This window comes from Apium graveolens, chromosome 5, assembly GCF_009905375.1.
Source record: "Apium graveolens cultivar Ventura chromosome 5, ASM990537v1, whole genome shotgun sequence".
NCBI classification, from domain to species: Eukaryota; Viridiplantae; Streptophyta; class Magnoliopsida; order Apiales; family Apiaceae; genus Apium; species Apium graveolens.
The window spans coordinates 293,468,662-293,489,374 of NC_133651.1; the positions used below are offsets into that span (position 1 = coordinate 293,468,662).

Here is a 20,713-nt window from a genome sequence, read left to right on the forward strand (position 1 = left end):
TAGGTTTTATACCTTTGGGTGGTTCCACGAGCTCCCAGACCTGATTAGAATACATTGATTCTATCTCAGTTTCCATCGCATTTTGCCAAAGATCTGCATCTTTGTCTTGTACTGCCTCTTCGTATGTACGGGGATCATCATCATGTTCACCAGGGACCAAGTCTGAAGACTCTCCCAAAAACATGAATCTACCAGGCTGTTGAACAACCCTCCCACTACGACGAGGCACTGGTGAGGTATTAGTGACATGTTGTACATTATGTTGTGGTTGTTCTACTTGTACTACAGCTTCATGGGTATTATTTGTCCCTCCCACTAGTTCCTCTAAAATGACATTACTCATGGGTTTGTGATTCATTATATATTCCTCCTCCAAGAATCTTGCATTGGTGCTAACAATGACATCCCGATTCTTCGGACTATAAAATAAATATCCTTTCGTTCCCATGGGGTAGCCTACAAACAACTTTACTTCTGTACGAGATTCTAACTTAGTCGCGTTCTTTTTCAGCACATGTGCTGGACAACCCCATATTCGAATATGTCTTAGACTCGGTTTATCCCCGGTCCACAATTCTAAGGGGGTTTTAGGAACCGACTTAGAAGGTACTAAGTTCAGAAGATAAGCTGTTGTCTCTAAGGCATGTCCCCAAAATGACTTGGGTAAATCCGAATAACTCATCATCGATCTAACACTCTCTAAAAGAGTCTGATTCCTTCTCTTTGCTACACCGTTCTGCTGGGGTGTGCCTGGTGCAGTTAACTGGGATTCTATCCCATTTTCTGATAAATATTCCCTAAATTCTCTAAGCAAGTATTCGCCACCACGATCTGATCGTAGTGACTTGATACTTTTATTAAGTCGCTTCTCCGTTTTAGCTTTGTACTCTTTGAACTTATCAAAGCACTCAGACTTACGGCGCAACAAATAAACGTACCCATATCTAGAATAATCATCAATGAAAGTGACAAAATATTCATAACCACCTCTTGCTTGGATATTCATGGGTCCACATAAATCAGAGTGAACCAATTCTAATACTTGTTTGGTTCTATTCCCCTTTGCCTTGAAAGGCCTATTAGTCATTTTACCTTCCAAGCAGGATTCACAAACTGGAAATGGCTCCACTGCCAATGAGCTTAAAGGCCCGTCTACTACCAGTCTTTGAATACTCCTCAAGTTAATATGACATAATCTCAAGTGCCAAAGATATGTTTGGTTCAAACTAGAAGGTTCCTTTCTTTTAGTAGAGTTAGAAGATGTGTTGTTCAATTCCCTAAATTGCAGTTGCAGTGCAAGTTGACTAGGATTAATTATATACAAATTGTCTTGCAATGTACCAGAACATATAATTCGTTTATTCATCATAATAGAAACATTACGATCCAAACAAACATTATAACCATCCAAAGCAAGTTTAGAAACCGAAATTAAATTCCTTCTAAAAGAAGGTACATAAAGACAATTATTCAAAACCAAAATCCTATCAGAACCAAAAGATAAATGAATAACTCCTACTGCAACTACTGCTACTTTCGTAGCATCTCCCATGAACACGTATATCTCACCATCTCTAAGCATTCTGGATAGCTGGAACCCCTGCATAGAATTACAAACATGATCAGTGGCTCCTGTATCTACACACCAAGTGCTCGTAGATATAGCCACTATAAATGTTTCTGTAACTAGAGAAAGAGACATACCAGTATTGTTTGTCTTCTTAGGAAGATGACAATCCTGTTTCCAGTGACCTGACTGTTTGCATCTGAAGCAATTTCCCTTAGGCTTTTTCATACCACCCTGAACTTCCACTGCCTTCACAGCTTTCTGTGTCTGAGCCTTTTTCTTCTTCTTAATACCTTTCGGCTTAGAGGAAGAACCTTTCTCAGCCACATACACTTGAACACTTTGCCGAAATAATCCTTCAGCTGCCTGAAGTTCTGTCAGCAGTTCCGCGAGACTATACTACCTCTTGTTCATGTTGTAATTCAAGCGGAACTGCTCAAAACTCTTGGACAAGCTCATAAGGATAATGTCAATCTGGGTTTCCCCGTCAAGTTCAGCACCAAGGATCTCTATATCATTCAGATGCGACATCATCTAGAAGAACATGATCCCTTACAGGTGTGCCTTCAGCCATCTGAATGTTCATTAAAGCCTTCATGGCTACTTGCCTAGCAGCCCTATTCTGATCTCCAAAAAGTTCCTTGAGATTAAAGAGCATATCCGAAGCAGTGGCCATAGACTGATGCTGATGCTGCAAAACACCCGACATTGCTGCCAGAATGTAACATCGCGACATCTCATCAGCCTTAATCCACCGTTTATAATACTCTTTCTCATCTTTAGGAGCATCAGCAACAGGCTGTTCAGGCTTGGGTTCATAAGTGCAAAACTTGTACTCCTCAGCAGTCAACACAATGTCCAAATTTCGTTTCCATTCAATATAGTTAGGTCCGGTAAGTTTGTTATCCTTAAGTGTGGTGAATAGTGGATTAAAGCCCATTTTATCCTGAGAATCATGCATAAAAACATCACATAAATAAGGGTGCATTAATTATTAAGATCTAAATTATTAAAATTTAATGCACTAACATCTAAACACCATAAGCTTCTGGTACGCCACGACGTGTGACATGTATACCACCTAATTTTGTTTAAATGTTACTTCGCTCCTATTAATAAACAATATGCCACGTTGGGGTGGACTACATTATTTTTCATAGCTAAGTGTATACCATCATCAAATCTTAAATTATTCGAAATCTATGGAACTTGGTACGCCACGATAAGTGGCGTGTATACCTTCCAATATTCGTAATTTTGCCTTGAATAGAATACTTCAATTCAATATTCATCAATGGTTTGATTTCCAGGTAGTGGAGGAGTCACATCGGTCTCACTTAAAACCCACAGCCTTACAAGTTCGATGAACCCGTTTTTGACAAAATCGCCCCAAATCAGAAATAAAGAAAATCCGTATTTATTCCTTTCAAAATTTATTAATTTAAGAAGTTTGTTTTAGTAATTTCTATAACATTCTAGACACCATAAATTACATGCCACGATGGGTGACGTATATATAATTTATATTCGTCTTTATGTTAAATTACCTACAACCAATAATGGAGACCATGGGAATTTAATTTCATATTAATTCCCTCTCCCACTTAGAATTTTATTTTTTTATTAAAATTGAGGAATTTTAAAATTAAATGGGGCCCTATGTTGTTATAATTATGTCTAATCATGCATTCAAAATACACACATAATTTTAGCAACATATAACATTTAATTAAAGCAATAAATAAATTTTATGTCCATGTCGTCCTAATTAAGTTAAACATGCAATTTTAAAAGAATTACACACATAATTAACGACACGCATAATCAATAAATTAAAGCAATAATTAAAATTTAATGGAAAAAATTAAAATAAATTTTCCACTATTATGGCCCTTGAAAAAAAATCCAGCTCTCAAAAAAAATCTGCCCCAAGCGCGCCCCAGCAGCCCTAGCAGCCCCAGCAGCCCCAGCAGCCCCAGCAGTCCCAGCTGCCGCAGCGGCCCCAGCAGCCCCAGCTGCCGCAGCGGCCGCAGCGTGCGCGCACCTGTTGCTTTTCTGTGAGTTTTATTTTGATTTTGTTCGATCCAAACATCAACAACAGCCCCTTGTAATCGCACAGCGGAACAAAAAACTACCGGAATTGATTTCCGATCGCACATAACTTGTTACAAAATACCCGGAACAATTACAAAAAAAATAGATCTAATACAAAACTAATTTTGTAAAATCTATTCTAACACGATCAACCCTCGTGTAAATTACAACCACGATTAAACCACGTGGAAACTAAAACAAAAATTAACCATGATTAAACCACGTGGGATCCAAATACATAATTAAAATATACATGGCCGTAATAGTGGATTAACAACCTGCATCAAAAACAATACAAGCAAAACACTATATACACGCATATATAATTACGACATGGACATTATATCATAAAACGTAGAACCCATTACCAGGCTCTTGATACCAATTGTTGGGAACCACGGACTTAGGGTGTTACTACGTTTTACGATAAAGATTACGAAAAGAGGATTATCTTGTTAATGGTTGATTCCACGCTCTTCTATTATATTCCCAAATTCCCTTGAGCGAAGTGTGGCCTCCGTCTTCTCAAGTTATCCTCTCTTCTTGCTCCTTGGTGGCTACTATATGTTTTCACACAATCCCAAGCAAGAAGAGAATAAGAATATATATAGGCTACAATAGGGACCATGGACAATTAGGTTGGGCCTTCTAATTACATCTTGAGCCTAGCCCAATGTAATTAAATATTAATTCAATCCACTAAAGAATTAATATTTACACTACCTTTCCTAATACCGTAATTTAATTAATTCGGTTCCAATATTATTTGCTTATTAAATTCCCCATGTTTAAAATATCATATGTCCATTAATTAAATAAATTACTGATAATTTATATAATTAATATCTTTTATCTTTGATCATCCACTCAACCTTTATTTAATTATGCCAGAATAAATTCCACCTGCAGGGTTTCACATAATTAAATTTTTTTGAGCTTTCAAGGGGACATCATTAACCCGAATATTATCAGGACATAGATTCCTTCAATAAATAATATCCACCATGTATATAATTCCATCACCCAAAATATAATGATATAATTCAAAAGAATTATTTCATATATAAATTAAAGCATGTAAATAATATACACATGTCAATTACTATTTCCGGATTAAGAACCTAAGCATTAATAATAACATAGAATCTTAGTTCTCCTTCTTAATCAGTATTAAGGGAACAATTCTAAATTTGATCATGTTCAATATACACAAAGTATACTAGTATTATTTATTAGTCAATATAAACTAATCTAAATAATACTACAGCCATACCAGTGGATTGTCCAACACCACCTGTGCTGTGAACCTTATTATATTATATAACCGTATTTAACAATCTAATATTTTTTATCCCATTTGATACTAGATTGTTCACAATATATAATATTAGACAACATGTAAACATTCAAATGATTCTCAAATAAACTGGCCAGAAATAAATGTACATACTTTAAATAAACTAGTGCCATAGTCAACATCATCACTAGCTCTAGGTGGCATGGCTGTGATGGCATCCTTTGCTCTTTGCATTGATTGAGTAGTATGCACCAAGTTCAACATCTTTTCTGCATTTTTATTACCCTGTCCAGCAAAAAGTTGATATGCTGGAACAGGATGAGTAAATGCCTCAGCATCCAAAGAGATGGAATCTATGACAGCTTGATCATGCTGAGATAGTTTCTCTCTGTATGCATCATTGACATTCATTGACTCACTAATAATGATGTCCATCCTTATTTCTCATGTACCTGTATTTCTCTCTTTTTCTCTATGTTCTTGCATCAAGGGATCCCCTTGGCTCACCACCCTCACACCCTCACCTTCACCTACTAAGGTGGAACTCCCCTCACTCACTTTTGCCAGACCTGAAGAAATGGTTTGTATTTTATCACTCATTTCCTCTCCTTTTTCCAGGGAGCAACCCAGCCTCTCACTCAATTCACTCCCTGCCCTCAGTCCTAAGAGTGATTATACTACTAGTAGGTCATCTGCACATGTGACAATTGTTGGGATTTGAAGTTGTGCAGGGAGTACCGACGGATGATTGCTATTAGGCACATCCGTCGGGATACAATCACTACTCGACGGATGAACAATATCCACTGGGATAGAAGAAATGAATGAGTTTGGAGTGGAGACTATTGTAGACTCTGTGCAAATTGATGAAAATTTGGGCACAGATGTCTCAATAGACTCAGAAAGAATTGGCAAGTGAGCCAACAAATCATCTAAGAGATGATGCTCACTTGCTTGGATTTTTTGCTTCTCCAATAGAGTTAAAGATGGAGAATTTGGAAGTGATGTATGAATCATGTCTACATCCAGTGAGTGTGTGGGTGAATTTGGTGTTTCAGGTGCTTCAATTATCAATGATTTTGGCTGTGACTTCACATTTATTGGAGTCACATCAAGCTGACTTTGAGATGGTGCAATGACTGAGTCTTTAGCTCCAGTTTGCACTGTGTGTGTTCCCTGTGCATCCCTAAGGGTTTTAGATCTTTTCTTTCTAGCATAAGTTTGTGATGAACTTGTGTCCCTAACCCTCTTGGCCTGTTCTCCTGGTTGGGAGCTTGTTTCAATAGTAACATCCTTTTGGGATGATGGAACTAGAAATGAGCTGATTTCCTTATTAATAACCACATTTTGTTGGGAAACTGTGGTGTGGCTAGGCTTGGTTACACTAATCTCACCAGCCTTATCCTTAGGGTTTCTTTGATTTTCACCCTGTCCCTCACCTAACTCACTCTCCTTCACACTCCCCTCTTTGTGTTTGGTAGTTTTTGCAACTGGTTTCTTTTGAAAGAAACCAGAGGGGGCTTTCTTTGCTTTGGATTGTGAAGTTGTTGATTTGGTAGCTTGGTTAGGCATCTGTTGGGTCATTGACACAGATTCCATAGCTACTCTTGAAGGCAAAGAAATTTGTGAGGTTGGAAGAGTAGAGACAGTGGTGCTTACCTCACTTACCTAAGGGCCCTCCATGATTGGAAAGTAGAAGAGGGACACCTCTTTGTGGTAACTTGCTCTGTTGAGATCTGCATTGATTCTCCTTTCTTGAACCCAACAATTCAGTTTGTCGGTTGGGTTCTCAACAGCAATATCCTCAATAAGATGGTTAGCTAGCATCATAAAGAATCTAGCATAATAGACACTTTTACCTCTCTTATTAAGTTCCCCTAACTTATAACCTAACTCAAACATGATCATGTCACTGAAGTTAAAGTACTTATCAGTAACTAGCATATAAAGCATGTTAAGCATGACAATGTTAACAGAATCAAAATTACTCACTTCACCAGAAAATACCTTAGTTACCACATCACACAGATAACTCCATTCCTTTCTAAGACCTAGCCTCCTAATCTCACTTAGAAGTAGAAAGTGCATAGCCCATAGAATTAAGCATGGTAACTAAATTATCATCAGTGTGTGGAACAATAGTAGTGTAATCTGGAAATTTAAAGCATGCTTTGATAATGTCACTATTAATGCAGAACTGCTTACCTTTGAGAGTGAAAGTTATGGTCTTGTCAGTAGAATGATAAACATCTGTTGTCCATATCTCCTCCACAATCTCATAGTAGATTGTGGGTGATTTCAGCATAGCATAACTGAGTTTGCATTCCTTCACAAAGTCCATCATTTTGTGAAAATCTCCAGATTGTGGAATCTCCTTGTTCACAAGAGCTACGAAGTTGTTCTTTCCATAGATGAACCCAGACTGGGACATGATATTGACTACTGGTGCCATTATTAAAGTATGGAAATTTGCAGAGAAAGTATTTGCTTTGGAGAAGAAAGGAGTTAGAGCAATTGATTTGAGAATGATAAAAGAATATAATAAAAATAAATTCCGCTTTTATAATATCTCATAAATAAACTGTCAAAAATAATAAAGTGAAATAAAATAACCAATCAAAATAGCCCAAAATAGCCGTTTAAAATAAATAAACTGACAAAATTCTGTTAATTATCCATCGTGTTATACTTACAAACTATAAATATACCCGATGGATAATGTTCAGAGTTTTAACGGCTAAGATTGAGACAATTCGACGGATGAGAGTAAAACAATTATCCGTCGGGTTATAAAATAATCCAGAAAAGTAATTGATTTTTATTCATAAATATTAATCTGACGGATGATAAAACTTGAGGGATAATGAGCATCCGTCGGGATGTAAATTTTGACTTAGCCAAAATTTCATCCAAAACAGAAAAATTAATTAAGTTTCTGGATGCATTATAACTTGCAAAAATATCTGAAGTGATTCAAGAATAATTAAGCATACCTAACTCACTTACCAACCTTGAAAAGGTGGATTCATCAAGTGGCTTGGTAAAGATATCTGCAAGTTGCTTATCACTCGGAATAAAATAAAGTTCCACAGTACTATTCATCACATGTTCCCTTTATGAAGTGGTACTTGATGTCTATGTGCTTTATTCTTGAATGATGTACTGGATTTTCAGTGATGGCAATTGCACTTGTGTTATCACAAAAAATGGGAATTCCGTCCACCCTTAGACCATAGTCCAATAATTGGTTTTTCATCCACAAAATCTGTGCACAGCAACTACAAGCAGCAATATATTCAGCTTCAGTTGTAGAAGTAGAAACTGAATTTTGCTTTTTAATGAACCAGGACACAAGCTTGTTCCCTAGAAATTAACAGGTTCCTGTTGTGCTTTTTCTATCTATTTTACAACCTGCATAATCTGCATCTGAATAACCAGTTAGATCAAAACTAGAATCTCTAGGGTACCAAATGCCAAGTTTTGGTGTTCCCTTGAGATATCTGAAAATTCTCTTTATAGCTACTAAGTGAGATTCTCTAGGATTAACCTAAAATTTAGCACAAAGACAAGTAGCAAACATTATATATGACCTACTAGCTGTTAAGTACAGAAGTGAGCCAACCATGCCCCTATAGCTTGAAATATCCACAGACTTTTCAGTAGTGTTTAATTCAAGTTTGGTTGCAGTGGCCATGAGAGTTTTTGCAGATGTGCAATCCATTAGATCAAACTTCTTTAAAAGATCATAAATATATTTAGTTTGACTAATGAATATTCCATAACTAACTTGCTTAACTTGTAAACCAATAAAGTAAGTTAGTTCTCCCATCATGCTCATTTCATACTTTGCATCAATTTGGTAAACTTTTTGCAAAGTTTTTCATCTGTAGAGCCAAATATAATATCATCTACATAAATTTGAACAAGTATACTAGAGCCATTAACATTTTTGAAGAATAAGTTTTATCAACAGGATCTCTTGTGAAGTGATTTTCCAAAAGAAACTTTGATAAAGTGTCATACTAGGCTCTGGGTGCTTGCTTCAATCCATAAAGTGCTTTCAAAAGATAGTAGACATATTCCGGAAAATTTATATCTTCAAAACCAGGAGGTTAACTGACATAGACTTCCTCCTCAAAATCTCCATTCAAAAAGGCACTTTTGACATCCATTTGATAGACCTTGAAATTGGCATGAGCTGCATAGGCTAAGAAAATTCTGATGGCTTCAAGTCTTGCAACAGGAGCAAAAGTTTTATCAAAATTTATTCCTTCTTATTGACAGTAGCCCTTAACAACCAATCTAGCTTTGTTTCTAACCACTATGCCATTTTCATCCATCTTGTTTCTGAATACCCACTTGGTGTCAATTGGATCTTTCCTTTAGGTTTGGGTACCAGCTTCCGTACCTTGTTTTTTTCAAATTGGTTTAGCTCCTCCTGCATAGCTAAAATCCAATCAGGATCCAACAAAGCTTCTTCAACCTTCTTTGGTTCTTCCTTAGAAAGGAAGTTACTATATAGACATTGTTCTTGAGTTGCTTTCCTTGTTTGAACTCTAGAAGATGCATCACCAATGATGAGCTCGAAAGGGTGATCTTTAGTCCATTTTCTTTGTTGAGGTAGATTAGTTCTAGATGAAGAGGCCTCATTTTTGTCTTGATGTGTGACTGAGTTTTAATTATGAGAAACTCCCTATGAATTTGTGAGTCTCTGATTTGAGAAAGGGGCACTTTCTGTAGGTATTCTATTCTGACTCTCAGCTTCTCTCATTATTCCGACGGATGATGCACTTTGTATCTCGACGGATGAAGCTGATTGTCTCCCAATGGATAAGGCAGATTGTCTCCAGACGGATGAAGCATTTTATAATTCGACAGATGTTAAATTATGTGCTTCATTAGTTATAGATTTTTCTGCATTAACCTTAGTCACTGTTTCTTGATCACTTTCATCATCACTATCATCACTAACCATCTCCACATTATCAAACTTGAGGCTTTCATGGAAATCTCCATCTTGTAGTTCTTCAATCTTTTTATCATCAAACACAACATGTACTGATTCCATAATAATGTTGGTTCTTAGATTGTATACTCTATATGCTTTTCCTACAGCATATCCAACAAAGATTCCTTCATCTGCTTTAACATCAAACTTTCCATGTTGATCAGTTTGATTCCTTAAGATATAACATTTGCAGCCAAAGATATGAAGAAAATTTAGAGTTGGCTTCCTATTCTTGAACAATTAGTAGGGTGTCATGCACTTTGCTTGATTAACCAAAGAGATATTATGAGTGTAGCAGGCACTGTTCATAGCTTCAGGTCAAAAATATCTTGGTAATCTCGATTCTTCAAGCATTGTCCTTGCAGCTTCAATAAGAGATATGTTCTTCCTTTCCACTACTCTATTTTGTTGTGGAGTTCTTGCTGCATAAAACTCATGCATAATCCCATTCCCTTCACAAAATGATCTCATCACAGAATTCTTGAACTCAGTTCCATTGTCAGTCCTGATTCTTCTTACTTTAAAGTCAGGATGATTGTTGACTTGCCTTATGTGATTGATGATGATTTCACTAGCTTCATCTTTTGACTTTAGAAAGTATGTCCAAGAGAACTTTGAGAAATCATCCACAATTACTAGGCAAAATCTTTTTCTTGAGATAGAAAACACATTGACTGGTCCAAACAAATCCATGTGCAATAATTGCAAAGGTTCTTCAATTGTTGAATCAAGCCTCTTTCTAAATGATGCTTTAATCTGCTTTCCTTTCTGGCAGGCATCACACAATCTATCCTTAGTAAACTCTGCTTGAGGAATACCTCTAACCAGTTCTTTCTTGACAAGCTCATTCATGGTCTTGAAGTTTAGATGGGACAGCTTCTTGTGCCATAGCCAACTTTTATCTTGACTTGCTTTACTGAGAAGACAAGTTACTGATTCTGCATTAGATGAGTTGAAATCAGCTAAGTACACATTTCCTTTTCTCACTCAAGTGAGAACCACATTGTTGCTTTTTATGTTTGTCACAACACAGGCTTCTGAGTTGAAAGTAACTGAGTTGCCCTTATCACAAAGTTGGTTGATACTCAAAAAATTATGCTTGAGACCATCTACTAGGGCAACTTCTTCAATGATGACATTATCTTTTGAAATCAAGCCATATCCCAAAGTATAACCTTTGTTGTCATCTCTAAAATTAATACTTGGGCCAGCTCTTTCTTGAACTCAGTGAGCAGGGTAGAATCTCCAGTCATGTGTCTTGAGCAACCACTATCCAGATATCAAAGATTCTTTCTGTTTCCCTGCACACATCAAAATCAAACCAAGTTGATTCTGGTACCCAAGTTTCCTTGGGTCCTGCCTTGTTAGCTTTCTTCTTTGGTTTCTTAGGTTTGATCTCATTTGACTTGGGAATTTCTGATTCATCCTTAGTCATCTGAGTTGGACCTTTGAAACCAGTCATTAAAATAGAATTATCATGCATATTTTGATTAACAGGAAAATGCATGCTATTTGCAAATATGTTATTCCAATAAGGCATGCTAAATGGCATTTGAGGCATACTAAATGTAGCATAATAAGGATTAGATGCAAATGGAATATTAGCAAATTGTGCATTCATATTCTGAGTAGACATAGCATTCGTAGGCATGGTAGGCATGGCAGTCATGTTGGGAAAAGAAGAGGGTGCAGACATGGAAGTAGGCATATCAAGTTTGCAATTAACAGACAAGTGATTAACACTACCACATTTAACAAAGATTTTTCTTGGTGCATATTTATCAGGTGTGTAGTTGTTATGTTTGTCAATTCCTACTTCCTATTTCTATTATTTTTCTTTTTAGCTTCTGTTTTAACCTCAATCTTTTCTTATCTGTCATTCAATTGCTTGATAGACAGATGACCAAAATTAACTTTCTTTTCCTTCCTGACTTGACTTGATTAACCTGGAATAAAGTTCTTAGAAACTGATCCATATTTCTCATTCAACTTAGCTTGCTTAGCTTTGCTAACTGGTTTACTCACAGCCGACGGATGTGGCTCCTTGTCACTCGACGGATAATCCTTTTGATTATCCGTCGAGTCCACATCTATAAACAATCCTTCAACCAAATTGGACCCAAGCTTCTCTTTACTCTTCTTCCAGGCTGCATCATAAAAGGATTCAATACCTTGAACTTTAGTGATTTGAGCATGGACATCTCTAGATGATTTTCATGCCTTAATCACTTCCTGTTCTCGTTCAAGCTGCTTCTTTAAAATATCTTTTTTCTTCAAGGACTCAGTTAATTCATCCTTCGCAATCCTACACTCAATTCTCAATTTCTCAAATTCAATAAACTGAGACTCTAGCACATTATTCCTCTCACTTAAAAACAAATTATTTTCTTTAATTTTAGCATTTTCCTTAGTGAGGGACTTAAGTGTAACACGCAGGTGATATAATTCTGTAGACATGTCATTTATTGCATCATTACACTCAGTTTTAGATAAATATGCTAGGTTAGTGGTGATTACCTGATTGCTTGAAGAACTTGATTCTGTTTCATCAGATTTGGCCATTAGGGCAAGATTGACATAACTTGTTTCTTCATCTTCATCCACTCCATCTGCAGCCCAATCATTCTCCTGTGTGATGAAAGCCGTTTTCTTTTGTTTGAGCAACTCAAAGTATTTTTGTTTATAATCAACAGACTCAAACTTCTTTTTGCTGGAATCAGACTTTCTACATTCACTGGCAAAATGACCCGCCAAGCCACATTTGAAACACTTAAATTTTGATTTATCAACCATGTTTCTGTTTGACTTAGCTGCTCCAAAATTCTTCTTGAATTTGAGCTTGGCAAATCTTTTGGATAAGAATGCTAGATGTTCATCAATATCATCCATGTCATCTTGGCTCAATTGATCTTCATTATCAGCTACCAGCCCTTTACCCTTGCTTTCACAGACCTTTGATGTGGACTCAACAACTTCTACCTTCATCTCTTTCTCTTTCTCTAACTCAGAAACCAGAGCTATGGACACTCCTTTCTTCCTTCCTTTCTCCATCCTCTCATCTTGCTCTATTTCAAGCTCATAGGTTTGTAGGATGCCATACAGTCTCTCCAAGGTGAACTCCTTGTAATCCTGTGAATTACTCAATTAGACTGTCATTGGCTTCCACTCCTTTGGAAGAAATCTAAGGAACTTGTGGTTAGAGTATTTTTTTGATAGACTCTTCCATGCAACTTCAGAGCATTTAGTAGCTTTTGAAATCTACTAAAAATATCAGTGAGAGACTCAATTTCTTCACAGTGGAAATGTTCATATTGCTGAATCAGTAGCTGCATCTTGTTCTCCCTTACTTGCTCAATACCATCACAAATAATCTGGATTGTGTCCCAAACCTCTTTGGTTGTTTTACAGTTAATGATGTTATCAAACATATCACCATCAACTCCATTGAACAATATATTCATGGCCTTCTTATCCTTCCTGACTTGCTCAATATCAGGGTCTGACAATTCATACCTAGATTTTGGAACAAATGGCTCATTGCCAGTTGTAGCTCTCATTGGTACATGAGGACCTCTCTCTATGCAGTCCACATAGGCCTCATCTTGGGAAAGAAGATATTGGTGCATCTTCACCTTCCAGTGGTGATAGTTATCTTTGTCCAGAAATAGGATCTTCACTCCAACATCCTTTTTGTTCATCTTGTTGTTTGTTGTGATCTTTACACTCTTTGTACTTCAAGAGCTTGCTCTGATACGAATTGTTATTCCCTAATAATACAACAAGAATTACAGAGGGGGGGGGGGTTGAATGTAATTCTGGCTTCTTTTTCAAATTTAAAGAATGTTCTAACTTGATGAATATAATAGTGTTTGATTAACAATGGTACAGAATAAAAGAGTGATCGAAATCAAAACACTAAGTAATAAAAACACAAGATTTTAAAACTTTCTGGTGGATTTGAAAGTATCCACCATATATATATATATATATATATATATATATATATATATATATATATCAAATTGAGAACTCTGTGAAGCTTTGAATAGCTCACAGCTGCATACAAGTTTGAACAACTAAACTATAGAGAAATGCTTACAAAATACAGCTTGATATGTTATTCTGAAAAATAAGCTTGGTTAGTTAATTGTTCTACTTGCTACACTTGGTTTATATATCACAAAGTTTACATGACAATAAGACAAGATAATAAAACAAAACATATCTAGTCTAACTCCATGCTACTTCACTACTCTATTCCAGCATCTTTAAATATCTTCACAATTGCATGGAAATTGTAATGCTTCTTTTTTCTCAAATTCCTGCTTAACAGGCTGCCACAATCCTTTTGTAAATACCCAACAGATGTGACTGTGTTGTAACTGTCAACAACTATTTGAATTTGATCATCCGTCGGGACTATGTTTGTCATCCGTCGGGAGCTTTGTTGATCATCCGTTGGGAGTCTTATAGATCATCCGTCGGGAGTATGTCTGCCACTTGACTCTATTTCACTTATACAGAATTACAAGACATCTCATATTTACAATTAATCAACCTATTCTGCATATCAATCTAGTAGTCAACATGACTTACTGAACCCTAATCAATCTACTTGACTAATACATGTTGTCTGCAGAAATGTGCTACAGTACTTATTTGTTACATAAGCTACTCACTCGATGGATGTCAATTTGTCATCCGTCGGGACTATAAAGTTCATCCTTCGAGATCATCCATCGGGTGCTACAAAATTCACTAAGTTAAATCTACTAAGGTGTTTTGTTTACTTATCATCAAGTTCTCAACATATTCCTAACAATTTTCTTTCACAAACCGCTGACTCCTAGTGTAACTGGTCTGATTCACAGATGACAAACTTCGATTCAGGTCTTTATATTATATCCTTGATTACATTGTTAATCTTGCAACAACTTTATCGCTTTGAACACTGACTGTCAATAAATAATTATACTTTGACTGAAATCTTTTCTGGTACTTAGACAACGTCTTCATTGCTACTACAATCTTGAATACTTCATTCACTGTTCTTCACTGACGCGCTTGAATATATAAATGAACTCCTTTAAGTGAGTATAACTTCAAGACTATAGCTGTCTTCTTTAACCTTTGTCTATACCCTATTTTCAATTTTTTAGATTCTTATGCTTCTAACACTGTTTATCTTCAATCAATACTAATACACTAAAATCTTATTGTGTTACTTTCATACTGAAATCTTCAATACTTCCACTACGCCATAGATTGGATTCTGTAACCCCAAGAAACCATTACTAAAGGCCAAAAAAGCGTTGCTAAAGGCAAAAAAAAAGGCTATTGCGACTCTTTTTCGGGGTTGTAATTTTAGGCGTTGTAATATAGTTTTTTGCAACCCCGGGGACACCCTATTGCAACCCTTGGTTATCCAGTACAGAAACATGCTATTGCAACACCAACGGGGTTGCAATAGGACTTGAAAAGTGTTACAACAGGTTTTGGGCTATTTGTACAATATTTGTGGGGCCCACATGTGGGGTATTGATGCAACCCTTTTGTAACTTTTTTTAATGTTTTTTGTAACATTTTTAGTGTTTTTTACAACATTTTACACTGATTATTAACATTTAACACTACTATAAAGACCTATTGCAACGCTTTTACAAAAAAAATGCAAGGGACTGTTTGTAAATTGGCAAGCCCATAAATAAGAGCATAGTCTTAAAACCAACACAATCAACCAATCCATCAACCATAACATCAGTTATCACAAATAAACACAACTACCTTCACCATCACCATACTACCATCCCACATTACATGTTCATCTCATAAATTCCAAACAATATAATACAAACTGAATTTATAAAAATAAATAATCTTGAACTATCAATTCTAGTAGTAGGATCATGCGCCACATTCAATAGCTTCTTGTGGACAATAACATTTTTTCTCTCTCAACATTCACGTCTAGCGCATACCTGTAATCAAAATTCATCACTATCTACTCAATACTATTACAACATAAGCTAATTAAAGAAATGCTAAGTTTATAAAAGATTAAGAAAAAGGTTTTACATAAGGGGTCAGTGCTTTGCATAATATTTCACTATGGAAGATCCACTTACCTGATGAAAAGAATCAAACACATAAAAAATATAACAGAGAAAACAAATTGAATAACACTAAACTGTTGTTTTATCAATTTAATAGTGCCTGATAACACCAAATTGTTGTTATGCATGCCCGACATGAAATAGTAGATACCCATACTCTGCACAAACAGACAAGCTGTGCTTAGTGTTTGATTAATTTGGTTTCCTTTGAAATTTTAGTGGCACAGTGCTACCATGCAAATTGGACCTTGTGAACAAAGAATCACGTGACTTTAGAGGAAGTGTGTCTACATCACAAAGATGTTATCCAGTGTTCACAAGAGCAATACCATCAGTACGAAAAAAGCTATAACTCTGTATAGTAACAGCCACTTGGGGTGCAGATTTTTCCAACATGGTAGCCATAAATCACAAGACTTGAGCTGTTGATCACCTTTTGAACCTCTTTTTATGGTAATTCTAAGTGATATACTTAATGGGATTATGATAATGAAAGCACAAACATAAATTTCGATTGTTGAATAATTGTGTCCAACAGAAATAAGGCCTCTAATGGTGAATGAGTATAACGGAAATTTGGTTTATAATATAATTTAAACTTCACTGAACAAAAGCATGTCAAATATCACAGCATAAATGGCAAATGCAGATACTGGTATATCAGAATATAATACTATTGGCAAGTGGCAAGTAGAGAACTCAAAGCCATCATTTTCATTTATGGAGTAGCAAATCTCCCCTACCAAAGAGAAAGAAAAATAATCTCATAAGCGATTAGAATCTCGTGTAATCATTTTGAATTCCTATCACCTTTTGTATAGTTTTCTTTCTAATGTTTTTTCCATTACATACAAAATAGAAATATATATACATATAGCCGATCTAAAATCATAAGTTAATGCAGTCAAAAGTAAGTGAAGAAAACCATAATAGTATCATTCAGTGAGTAGTGTCTTATACCTCATTTAACCACGGGACAATTCGCATGACCTCTGGACCTCTACTATCAATTCGAATATTAGAACCAACTGCATCTATAACATAAATGCTTTCCGTACCCTTCAACTCCCAGTTACGAGCCTTGAAAGCAAAAGGTTTTGAGGTGAGAGCTCTAACAGGGCAAATATCTATCACATTTCCAGAAAGCTCACTACTCATCAACTTTTCAACATAGGTCCCAATCTCTTCTCCACTGCCATGACCTAACATGCCAAGATCCTGAACTTCAGCTACCTCAGTTGCAAACCTAACACATCTATTGGGAAATAGACATGCGTACATTAAAATCAGAGCACCACAAGTAGTCTTGAGATCGTAGTTAATATGAAGGAGAAAAATAACCTATCTCATGTTCTATGGGATCATTCTATTCTTTAACCAATGTGCCACACTTCTTTATTGACATACGATAATATATGACATATATGATGATATTCACTACATGTTTCTTCAATTTATAGTAACCATATCCCATTTATTCTTGCGTGTATATAAGTTTTCGTATTATCAAAGACAAATACAATAATACAAGGTTACAATTTTCCCCTAATCGAACAACCCCTCCTCTTTACAAACAGATTTAAATAGCACGCCACATCAATCATAAGTACAACTTGACATTGTTAGTATTTTTTACTCTGCTGAAAATCCTATAATATAAATTGTATATCATTAGATAAATTCAAATCATTTTCCACGACAGTTACAAAAACAACAAATTTTTAGGCAGATGCGAGCTTGTGATGAACGAAAATGCGGCTGACAATCAAAGATATATTGCACCCGGGCAGGGACGGACGCAAGAATTAGTTTCCCGGGGACGCGGCGTATATTTTGGCACGACATCATTATATTTTTCAATTGTTGGGGCACTTTTAAAAGCGAAAAAATAAAAAAAATTAAGGGGCCCCGACCCTCTAAAGATTTCCTTATCGGGCTAGATAGTCATAGTCCTATAGAACTATAGTGATCCAAATTCTTAAGGTACTAAAACTTATTACAACAAAATATTTAGCATTTAGTTAGCAGACCTAAATTACATCACAATCAATTGTCAACTTCAATTTCAAATAACTACAATCATTTGCTAAAATAAAATGTGAAATTAAATAAATAACTATATAGAGAGAGAACAGAATTGGTGTACCAACCTGAATGAATATAAAAGTATAGCCAAAAAAGAAAGAAGTGTCCCAATAGACTGGACCAAAGGCACAACAAACTCAGCAAGGCCCAGCTGCAAGTCATGTTCCATCAACACAAAAAGCCTATAATCAATTCCAGCAAGATGGGCCACCAAATCATGACTATTCACAAGAATTACCAGCCCAAGGCCAATCAGTATCACAACTAAACCTGATTTGGGCTCCATAGAAAACTGTGCAACAAAACCACCTAGTAACATTACTGTTGCAAATATATATAGCTCCGCGTTCATGTACTCGCATCTGTTTCGGGTTTGTAGTGTCCCGTATATTCGGCTATCACGTATTGACGCTAACTTCACCATTTTAGATATGTACAAATATTTGAGAGGGCGTCAAGATCGGAGAGCTCTGGAAGCTTACACGAGAGAAAGAGAGGGGGGCTATACCATAAAATTGAAATAAATCAAGGTTAATCCGTTGATTTCGAACCAAAACCAAGCTTAAACCCTAAAGTCTTGATTTGGATTTCCCCAAAATTTTGAACATATTTTTTAAAGAGTGGAAATTGAAACCTTATATAGCCCCAATCGAAAACCTAAGTAACCTCAAACAAAATCCCCAAATTTTGAAGTCCGAAATCTTCTGATGAAAACCCTAATTTTGAGACAAGACAGAGAGATGCGGGTGCTTGAGTGCGAGGGTGTGTGTTTAAGTGTTAGTATTCAAGCCCCTTTCTAGTTTTTATCTAAACTTTTTAAGCAAGCGGTTTTACCGCTTCCAATTTTCAACCCCCGCCTCAGCATTTATTTATTTTAATTAATTATTTCTTTTTTCTGTTCTTAAATAATATTTTTAACATTTAATTATGAATAATAAATAAATTTAACTATATATATTGTAAATCAATCCACTAATGACTTGATAAGTTTTTAAACTTTCAATTACCCTAATATTATTATTTTTAAAAAATAAATAAAATATGTATTTCAAATATAACTACACTAATTAATATTGTTTTCAATATTTCTTTATGAAAAATGAAGAAATTCAAATATATAAAAATATTGTAAATAAATCCACCAGTGTCTTGTTAAGTTTTATAAAATGTTCAATTTATCATTATAATATTTTAAATCACTGCACTAATATTATTAACTTCTAAAAATAAATAAACTATATATTTCAATTATTATTTCATTTTTATGTAAAAAATTACTAATTAGTTAAATTCAAAAAAATCATCTTTAATTATATATGTCATTTTGGTAACACATTTTGACTCTACCGCAATATCAAAAAAGAGGGGTTGCGGTAGACATTTGTTATGGATAAAAAACTAATATATATAATTGCTGTATTTATTACTAAGGTACGTGAGGTCAAGGCCTTTAATGGCTGCTCTCGTGTTTCGTAGCTTAATTTTGCCTTTACGAGATGCCTACGTATCTCTGTGAATTAGAGAATCAAGCCAAAAAATGTAGTTCTGATTTGTGGGGTGAGACCCCTTATATAGATGTTGGGAGTCCTTGAATTGGACTTGGTATAGGAGACTTGGTGGGCAAGTCTCATAATTAGAATGGACTTTGGAGTCCTAGATAGTAGGAAACTGATTCCTTATCCTTTTAGGTCCCCTTGAGGCCAATCTACAAGGATTTATATCCCCACTAGGACTTATCTTAATAGCTATTTTTCTCCCTTATTTATTAATTACGAAATTAATAAATAATCAGGGTTTTTGGGCCTTCTTTGTCCCATCAGGCCTGATCCGGTCTATCAGGCCTGGTCAATATGTTAACCTTTCTGGTCTGAATGTCATACATCTTCTTATTGGGCCTTGGAGCCCAAACTGTAATAACTGATTATGTAATCAGGATTTATTCATCCCTATCATTTGCCCCCCAACTTTTGAGAAACCGTATAAGATTTCGCGAAAGTTAAGTTCACTTATTACCCTACTGGGTATAGTTTTGCGTAAAGTGTGAAGCGATCTACACGTTTACAACGATTTACTTTTATTCCCTTTATTCAGGAATTATCTTAATTTCCAGGAATTTTTCCCTTGACTCCGGGATTTTTTCTTAATTTTCTGGATTTTTTCCCTTAATTTCTGGAATTTATCATTATTTTTTTGGGATTTTTCAGATTTTCAGCCCTTTTTCGACCAGGATCCTAGTCGAAATTTCGACCTGGATCCTAGTCGAAAATATGGGTCAATCTTGCAATCCTGGTCGAAGGAGCTCGACTAGGATCCACGACCTGGAATTCGACCAGGATCCTAGTCGAACTTTTCGACTTGGATCTAGGTCGAAAACTTACCCCTCTTTTCAATTCCCGGTCTTGAACTTTTCGACTAGGATTTCGACCAGGATCCTAATCGATGTTTCGACCTGAATCCTATTCGAAAACTCTCTGTTTCTCATGTTTCCTGGTCGAAGGATTTCGACTAGGATTCACGACTGGTTTTCGACCAGGATCCTAGTCGATTTT

The 20,713-nt window shown here is 35.8% G+C and overlaps 1 protein-coding gene across 2 annotated transcripts; it reads right to left on the reverse strand.

Moving 5' to 3' along the window:
• Positions 1-15,689: 15,689 nt before the first annotated feature.
• On the reverse strand, positions 15,690-18,929 carry LOC141661884 (uncharacterized). Of its 2 annotated transcripts, XM_074468896.1 has the most exons (4): positions 18,230-18,929; positions 17,040-17,334; positions 16,042-16,091; positions 15,690-15,944 (listed from the first exon to the last, which is right to left on the reverse strand). In XM_074468896.1, exons 1-3 carry the CDS (start codon positions 18,586-18,588, stop codon positions 16,050-16,052), a joined length of 696 nt encoding a protein of 231 aa, XP_074324997.1. In that variant the 5' UTR covers positions 18,589-18,929; the 3' UTR covers positions 15,690-15,944; positions 16,042-16,049. The 2 variants fall into 2 exon arrangements, with proteins under 2 accessions (XP_074324997.1, XP_074324998.1); XM_074468897.1 differs by lacking the exon at positions 16,042-16,091.
• Positions 18,930-20,713: the final 1,784 nt, after the last annotated feature.